This window comes from Nicotiana attenuata, chromosome 6 (genome assembly GCF_001879085.1).
Source record: "Nicotiana attenuata strain UT chromosome 6, NIATTr2, whole genome shotgun sequence".
Lineage (NCBI taxonomy): Eukaryota > Viridiplantae > Streptophyta > Magnoliopsida > Solanales > Solanaceae > Nicotiana > Nicotiana attenuata.
In genome coordinates, this window is record NC_031994.1 from 40,318,191 (window position 1) to 40,328,035 (window position 9,845).

A 9,845-nucleotide genomic window follows, 5' to 3' on the forward strand; every position below is an offset into this window, starting at 1 on the left:
TAGGACCAGACTACCACATAACCTGTGTAGTTCAAATATATACAGAGGAAAAGAAATACAGAGGTAAACAAGTAAAGATGGGGGNCACTTTCTTTTCACATCTTGTTGCAGGCGTGCAACCCGATCCCATTTCCTATATCTAGTGGCAGGCGTGCCACCCGCTCCTATTTCATGTATCTCACGGCAGGCGTGCCACCGGCTCCCATTTCATTTATCTCGTGGCAGGCGTGCCGCACACTCCCATTTCATCTACCTTGTGGTAGGCGTACCACCCGCTCCTATTTTATTATATCTTGTGGTGGGCGTACCACCCGCTCCCATTTCAATAATCTTGTGGTAGGCGTACCACCCGCTCCCATTTCAATTATCTTGTGGTAGGCGTACTACCCGCTCCCATTTCAATTATCTTGTGGTAGGCGTACCACCCACTCTCATTTCATTATATATTGTGGTAGGCGTACCACCCGCTCTCATTTCAATTATCTTGTGGTAGGCGTACCACCCGCTCCCATTTCAATTATCTTGTGGTAGGCGTACCACCCGCTCCCATTTACAAGCCAACAATAATCACAAGGAATCCCGGCAAGGGAAAATAATATCAAACCAACATCCCGGCAAGGGAACAATGATATCTCAACAATATCCCGCAAGGGAACAATAATATCAAACAAACATCCCGGCAAGGGAACAATGATAATAATAACATGTGAGGCACAATAAACCACAACGGAGTCATAACAATTTATAACACGAGACTCACGGGCATACTTGACACCAACGTATAGATACTCATCACCATGCTTATACGTCGTACTCCACAATTAACACGTATCAAATAGACACAATTCCTAATCCCTCAAGCTAAGGTTAGACCAAACACTTACCTCGATGCCACGAACACAATTCACGCTTCAGTTATAGCTTTACCCCTCGATTCCACCACCAATTCGTTCGTATCTAGTCACAAGTTACTTAATTACATTAATAAACGCTAAATGAATCAACCCCAATGCATGAAAATGAGTTTTCCAAAGTTTTGCCCAAAAAGTCAAAAATCGCCCCCGGGCGCACATGGTCAAAACCCGAGGTTCGAACCAAAACTTGATCACCCATTCCCCCACTAACTCAAATATATAATTTGTTTTGAAATCGGACCTCAAATCGAGGTCCAAATCCCCAATTTTTTGAAAAAACTAGGTTCTACCCAAAACACCCAATTTCCCATGAAAATTATTGTTTTGAAGTTGAAATCATGTTAAAAGATATTAACAATTGAAGAAAGTTAGTTAAAAACGACTTACAATTAATTTGGAGAAGAAGAAATCCTTGAAAAATCGCCTAAGTGTGTTTATGTGTTGAGAGAATGTGAAAAATGGGTTTAAAATCGTCTAAGTATAAAAGTTGGAGGTCTCTAATATGGGAATTGCGAACAGGGGTTCGCAATTGCGAACCCCGACCTCTGCTATTATGGGAAATGCGAAACAGGGCTCGCGATTGCGAACCCTTCAGGAAAATAGGACCTTCGCATTTGCGAACAACTTGTCGCATTTGCGACTCAAGGATGGAACAGGGATTTTCGCATTTGCGAAAGAAATCTCGCATTTGCGAGACTGAGCTGGCCTGGCTTCCTTCGCATTTGCGATCAGCCACTCGCATTTGCGATATCGCATTGGCGAGCCAGGCTTCGCAATTGCGAAGCCTGCAGGCCTGCTATGCACAGCTGAAATCTGCAATTTTTCTAAGTTAAAAATGCACCCCGTGGTCTATCCACAACTCACGCAAGCCCTCGGGGCTCCAAACCAAATATGCACACAACCTCAAAAATATCCTACGGACTTATCCGTGCCCTCAAATCACCAAAATAACATCATGAACATCGAATTAAACCTCAAGATAATTGAAATTTCTCAAAACTTCTTTAAACATCAAATTTGCATTTAAGGTCCGAATCACGTCAAACGGATTCCGTTTCTCACCAAACTTCACAAAATTATCTTAAATCATATATAAGACCTGTACCGGGCGCCGGAACCAAAATACGGGCCTGATACCAGCATGTTCTAATCAAATTCATTTCCAAATCCTTTAAACAATTTCAGAAAATAATTTTCTTTAAAAATTTATTTCTCGGGCTTGGGACCTCGGAATTCGATTCCGGGCATATGCCCAAGTCCCATATTTTCCTACGGACCCTCCGGGACCGTCAAATCACGGGTCCGGGTCCATTTACCCAAAACGTTGACCGAAGTCAAATTAATTTATTTTATAGTCAAAATTTATCATTTTTCATAGAATTTCACATATAGGCTTTCCGGCTACGCGCTCGGACTACGCACGCAAATCGAGGTGATGCTAAAAGAGATTTTTAAGGCCTCGAAGAATTCATTTTAAAAACAAGTGATGACCTTTTGGGTCATCACATAATTAATGGTGGATAATTTTTATACCAAAATGATGGCATTAGATATTCCATATATTCTGCAAAATGTTTTCCTCATGTTTCCTACTTTCCTTTATTTATGAGTTAAAGTAATTTCGTTTTACAAACAGGGTGTTAATGGATATTTAGAAACTGTCTAAATCGAACTGAATTGTACCGACTCGATTTTTCATTTTCTTTTAATAAAACTGTATGTTTTTATATAAATCTATAATCGTACCGATAATTAGGGTAGATTTTTTATTTTATAAAAATAAATCGGAAAAATACAAAACCGTATCGAATAAATTTACAATGTGAAAAATATATTTATATTTTACAATTAAAAATAATAAAACATAAAAAAAATCTTGGGCCTTGGAATTATGAAACAGTTACAAGCCAACAAGCAATTAAACTCAAAATCCTAATTTCCAAACATATTATGCTACTTCTATTGAAACTAAATTATGTCCAGCATATTCACTAGCAAGACACAGGGTATTGTAGCGATTATGAGTAGCAAACTACAATGTATTAAATATGTTTCTTTTCGTATGATTTAGATTTATCTTTTTGAGTGTTTAATCTTCTATAGGCTTTATTCTTGAATACCAACTTGGTTAATATCTTTTCACTCTTGTGATTTATATTTTCTTGTATTTGTTTAGTTTCTTTTACGTTGTTGTAGAATAGTTGATGGATCTATACTCTAGTCATCTTTCATATTTTCTTAATTCATCACTTTTTAAACTCTAAAAATGTCTAGAGAGTTTTGCTAAGTCCTATAAAAGTACGTATGTTACTGCATTCTACTTCTACTAATGATTTTTACATGACATTTAAAAAAATTACAGAAAATTAGCTGAACCGTACAGGTATCAAAGAGAAACCGACGTGATTGGAACGGTTTTGAAAAGTCTAATTTTGGTTATACATAATAGAATAATCGAAAAATTATTATGGTACAAATTTTATAAAATAACCGGCCGGACCGAACCATTGACACCCCTAAATTTACAAACATCAAAACTCTTATTTAGCTTTACTTGTTTCGATCAAGATCAAGCAATATTGTTAATAATCTTTAAAATTTCAAAAATATTTCTATTTTCATTTTGGGTGAGAAAGCTATTTCCATTACTTTGTTAAATTCTTTTGCACGTTATAGAAAAACAAGGAGAAAAAATTGGATAGTAATTCCTGAGCAGATTGCTCAAAATTTTTATAATCATTTAATGGTTTAAGTTTATCAGCAAAAAATTTATACATTTCTGATTCAATTTCGCTGCTAGGATGAGCTAACTCCATAAAAACGCCCGTCCACCGTTCGGATAGGGGCAACCATGCATGGTAATTCTCGATCCTGTCTCCGGGGACAGTTTCTTCTACAAAAAATTTTGGTGTAGTATTTAATCGGAAAGGCCTAAAAATGCCACTCAACTTACAGAAATGGCCTATCAATGCCATCCGTTAAAAGGTTGCTATTTCCATACCACTACCGTTACAAAAATAACCCATCTATGCCATTATTTGACTAACGACTGGAATTTTTATAAAAACATATATTTATAAGACTTGAATTTCCACGTGTTGTGACGACCCAAAGGGTCGTCACCTGTTTTTAGTTAATTCTGTGCTTCCGAGGCCTTAAAAACCTCATTTAGAGTCGCCTCGATTTGCGTGCGCAGTCCGGGCGCGTAGCCGGAAAGCTTAAATATGAAATTCTGTGAAAAATGCTAAGTTTTGAGTTTAAAATGAAAATTTGACTTCAGTCAACATTTTGGTTAAACAGACCCGGACCTGTGATTTGACGGTCCCGGAGGATCCGTAGGAAAATATGGGACTCGGGCGTACGCCCGGAATCGAATTCCGAGGTCCCGAGCCCGAGAAATGAATTTTTAAAACAAATTATTTTTCTGAAATTGTTAAGGAAAAATTGAAATGATATTTGATTGGAATGTGTTGGTATCGGGCCCGTATTTTGGTTACGGCGCCCGGTACAGGTCTTATATGTGAATTAAGATATTTCTGTAAAGTTTGGTTAAAATCGAACGTCGTTTGACGTGTTTCGGACTTGAAATCCTAAATTTGAAACTTAATGAAGTTTGAGGAAAAACTCTTGATTTTGAGGTTTGTTCATTATTTTTTATGTTATTTAGGCGATTTGATCGCACCGATAAGTTCATATGATGTTGTTGAGTTAGTTCATGTGTTTGGTTAGGAGCCCCGAGGGCTCGGGTGTGTTTCGGAGGTGTTTCAGAATGGTTTTTGGCTTGGAAAAGTTGCAGAAAACAGCAGTTCTTGTTCTGAGGTTTTGTTCTATGCATCGCATAGGCTTTTCCGCGATCGCATAGTGTAAGTTTTCAGGTGTTCTGTTTCTTCTATGCGATCGCATAAGTTTTCCCGCGATCGCGTAGGGTAACCCCACTTCATTCTATGCGATCACATTTCTCCTCCGCGATCGCGATTCATTAAACCAAAACCTGGAATACGAAGTCCATTCTTCTATGCGATCGCAGTATCTTGTTTGCGATCACAGTGAACAAACTGTCCCTTCCCCTATGCGATCACATGACATTCTTCGCGATCGCATAGAGCATTTTCGCCCAGTTAAATTTTTAAAACTTCAAAAACAGTAGCATACGGGATTCACCAAATATTTCACAAAACCTTTCTTCTCCAAGCTCTTAGGCGACCATTGAAGCGATTCTTCATCAAAACCTCTTGGGTTAGTAATTCTTAGCTTATTTTCTTCCAATTCCTTCCACATCTATTGAAATCCTAGGCCTAAAACGTGTGATTTAAGGTAGAAAATTGGGTATTTGGGTAGAGTTAGGGCTTTTTGATTTTTCTTGATTTAGACCTCGTTTTGGGGTCGAATTTGAAAACAGATTATATATTTGGGCTCGTGGGTGAATGGAGGATTTGATTTTGGTCTGAACCTCGTGTTTTGACCAAGCGGGCCCGGGGTCGATTTTTGAGTTTTTGGGAAAAATGATGGAAAAGCTATAATTAGGCATTGGGTTCGTATTGTTTAGCATTTATTGATGTATTGAAGTCATTGTTGTATAGACACAATTCATTTGGAGCCGAATTCGAGAGAGAAGGCGGTTATTGAGGATTAAATTGGCCGTGGAAGTTTGAGGTAAGTGTTTGGTCTAACTCTAGCTTGAGGGATTAGGAGTTGAGTCTTATTTGCTAATTGCTTCTTGTTGAGTACGACGTATAGACATGGTGACGAGTATCTATACGTTGGTGTCGGGCATGACCGTGAGTCTTAAATTGATAGTTGTTGTGTTCTTAAATGACACTTCGGATGCTTTAAATTGATGACTCTTGATATTGAGTAGAGATTTAGTTTATTCTCGTGGACTTTATTTATGCTTGAGTACTGGTATTAATCGAGCTGAGTAAGAGTTGAGCTAGGATTTGGTTATAGCTGATTCTCCCTTGCCGGGATGGTTATTTTGATATTGTTGTTCCCTTGTCGGGAAATTATTATGATATTGCTTTTGTTTTCCTTGCCGGAATTTTATTGTGACTTTGTTTTGATTGAAATGGGAGCGGGTTGTACGCCTACCACAAGTTATTGATTGAAATGGGAGCGGGTGGTACCACTACCACAAGATATTGATGAAATGGGAGCGGGTGGTATGCCTACCACGAGTTATGATGAAATGGGAGCGGGTGGTACGCCTACCACGGAAACATTGAGAAATGGGATCAGGTTGCACGCCTGCAACGAGATGTGTACTGACAATGAAATCTGCTTTTATTTCCCTTATCCGTATTAGAGTTAATTTATTGATGTTCCTTATTATTCTCTTGAAATTCTGTATTATCTGCTATCCCCGAAGCATGTTCCCCTCCCATATAAAATGTTTATTCTTGTTATTTTCCCGCTATATATATAAAACTGCACAGGTTGATGTGGTAGTACTGTTTAGCCTCGTCACTACTTCGCCGGGGTTAGGCTAGGCACTTACCAGCACATGGGGTCAGTTGTGTTGATACTATACTCTGTGCTCTTTTGCACAGATCTAGGTATCGGACAGCAGCAGTAGTTCTGGAGTCTTCCTTCAGTCCACCAAGACACCGAGGTAGCCTTGCAGGCGTCCGCAGGCCCGGCGTCTCCTCTATCTTACATTTCATTCTGTTATCTCATGTTTCGAGACAAACATTGATAATTTTTCTTCAAACTGTGTATTTAGTACTCTTAGCAGTCCGTGGATGTTGTGACACTAGTTCTTGGGTAGAGGCATATGATGATTTTCGCATTATTGTTCAGTTTATTTAATTTAAGTCTTCCGCTTTAATATCATATTTCCGCTATTATCCTAATATTTAACGCTTGTTGATATGATTGGTAAAAAGAATTTAAAATGAAAGAGTTAGGAGTTTATGAATTTGTGGCTTTGTCCTTAAGCTTCTACGAGTAGGCGCAAATCACGACCCCCGAGGGTGGGAAATTCGGGTCGTGNCTGATCAGCAGTCCGAGCCCCAGGCAGCTCCCACTAGGGGCAGAGGGAGAGGCCGAGGCCGTGCTAGAGGTCGAGGTAGGGGCAGAGCTCAACCCCGAGCAGCAGCACCAGTGGCGGAGCCTCAGGTTGACTTTGACGAGGAGGTTCCGGCCCCAGCCCCAGCCCCAGCAGTTCCAGTGGGCTCAGCTCAGGTCCCAGAGGGGTTTATTGCCACCCCAGTTCTTCAGGATGCTCTGGTCCGATTGGTGGACCTCATGGAGAGTGTCACCCGAACAGGTTTACTTCCTGTAGTACCAGTCGTCTCTCAGGCTGGAGGAGGAGCCCAGACTCCTGCTACTCACACTCCGGAGCAGGTAGCTCCCTAGACTCAGACTCCAGCAGTTCAGCCAGTTGGAGCAGCTCAGCCGGGCATGGTAGCCCAGGCCGGTGATGGAGCAGCTATGTCTGCCGATGCTTTGTGGAGGTTGGACAGGTTCACCAAGCTCTTCACTACTACCTTCAGCGGTGCATCTACCGAGGATCCCCAGGATTATCTGGACAGCTGCCACGAGGTTCTTCAGAACATGGGTATTGTTGAGACCAATGGGGTTGATTTCACTACATTTCGCTTGTCTGGATCCGCCAAGACTTGGTGGAGGGATTATTGTTTAGCTAGACCAGCAGGATCGCCAGCCTGGACCTGGGAGCAGTTCACACAGCTATTTCTGGAGAAGTTTCTCCCTATTACCCAGCGAGAGGCCTATCGGAGGCAGTTCGAGCGTCTCCAGCAGGGATCCATGACAGTCACCCAGTACGAGCCCGGGTTTATTGATTTGGCTCGCCATGCTCTTATTATACTTCCCACTGAGAGGGAGAGAGTGAGATGGTTTATTGATGGATTCATTCAGCCTATTCGTCTCCAGATGGCTAGAGAGGCTGGGAGCGAGATATCCTTTCAAGAGGCGGCCAATGTGGCCCGGAGGATTGAGATGGTATTGTCACAGGGGGTGGTCATAGGGAAGACAAGAGACCCCGTCAGTCAGGCCGATTCAGTGGTGCCTTGTCTGGAGGCAGAGATTCGTATGATAGGGGTCATCTTTCTTGGCCTTTCCAGTCAGCCCTCCAGGTTTCTCACGCTGCCTCAGGTGGCCGTGGTTCTCACATGCAGTATTTCGATCAGCAGTCCTTTAGTGCACCACCAGTACCTATCAGTGCACCACCGCTTTAGAGTTTCCAGGGTCGTCAGCCCCAGCAGCCGAGGGCTTGTTTTACTTGTGGCGACACGAGGCATATTGCTAGGTATTGCCCTCGCGCACTTGGTGGCTCTCAGCATCAGCGTTCTCGTGCCATGGTACAGGCACCAGGTGTTCCACAGCACGCCCAGCCAGCTAGAGGTAGGGGTAGAGGTGCTAGAGGTGGAAGTAGAGGTCATAGAGGTGGAGCTCAGACCGCCAGAGGTGGAGGCAAGCCAGCAGCAGGCCGTCCCAGAGAGGTAGATCAGAGTGGTGGGGCTCAGCCCCGATGTTATGCTCTTCCGGCTAGGCCCGAGGCAGAGGCTTCAGATGCGGTTATTACAGGTACGGTTCTGGTTTGTGATAGAGATGCTTCAGTGTTGTTTGATCCGGGGCCTACGTATTCGTATATTTTGCCCCGTACTTGGTCATGCCTAGTGATGCTTGGGTGTTCCTGTTTATGTGTCTACACCGGTGGGTGTTCTATCATGGTCGATCGAGTCCATCGTTCTTGTGTTGTGGTGATTGGGGGTCTTGAGACTCGTGTAGATTTTTTGCTTTTAGATATGGTTGACTTCGATATTATATTGGGGATGGACTGGTTATCACCCTATCACGCTATCTTGGACTGTCATGCCAAGACTGTGACCTTAGCTTTACCGGGTATGCCTCATTTAGAGTGGAGAGGGACTCCTGGTCATTCTACCCGCAGTGTTATTTCGTATGTGAAGGCTCGGCGTATGGTCGAGAAGGGGTGCTTAGCCTATTTAGCCTATGTTCGTGATTCTAGTGTTGAGGTTCCCTCTATTGATTCTGTACCTGTTGTTCGTGAGTTTCCTGATGTTTTCCCTTCAGACCTGCTGGGTATGCCACCCGACAGGGATATTGACTTTTGCATTGATCTGGTTCCGGGCACTCAGCCCATTTCTATCCCGCCATATCGTATGGCCCCGCCGGAGTTAAAGGAGTTAAAGGAACAATTGCAGGATTTGCTTGAGAAGGGTTTCATTAGACCCAGTGTTTCACCTTGGGGTGCTCCGGTGTTATTTGTTAAGAAGAAGGATGGGTCAATGAGAATGTGTATTGATTACCGGCAGTTGAACAAGGTTACAGTCAAGAATAAGTATCCGCTGCCGAGGATTGATGATTTGTTCGACCAGCTTCAGGGTGCCAGGGTATTTTCCAAGATTGACTTGCGATCTGGCTACCACCAGTTGAGGATTAGGGCATCCGATGTCCCTAAAACAGCTTTCCGCACTCGGTACGGGCACTATGAGTTCTTGGTTATGTCATTCGGGTTGACAAATGCCCCAGCAGCTTTTATGGACTTGATGAACCGAGTGTTCAGGCCTTATTTGGACTCATTCGTGATAGTTTTCATTGATGATATATTGGTATACTCCCGCAGCCAGGAGGAGCACGAGCAGTACCTTAGAGTGGTTCTTCAGACTATGAAGGATAGTCGGTTATATACTAAGTTCTCGAAGTGTGAATTCTGGTTGGGTTCAGTTGCATTTCTGGGTCATGTTGTATCAGCAGAGGGTATTCAGGTGGACCAAAAGAAGATTGAGGCAGTCAAGAACTGGCCTAGACCAACATCAGCTACAGAGATTCGAAGTTTCTTTTGGGGTTGGCAGGCTACTATCGACGGTTCGTGGAGGGGTTTTCATCTATTGCAGCCCCGATGACCAGATTGACCCAGAAGGGTGCCCAGTTCAGATGGTCGGATGA

The 9,845-nt window shown here is 42.6% G+C and overlaps 1 protein-coding gene across 1 annotated transcript; it reads left to right on the forward strand.

The window, feature by feature from the left end:
* LOC109228242 (RNA-directed DNA polymerase homolog) lies at positions 9,185-9,610 on the forward strand (the record flags this gene model as incomplete). Its single annotated transcript, XM_019393401.1, has 1 exon — positions 9,185-9,610. A coding segment is annotated over one exon (426 nt), but the record flags the coding sequence as incomplete, so codon positions are not given.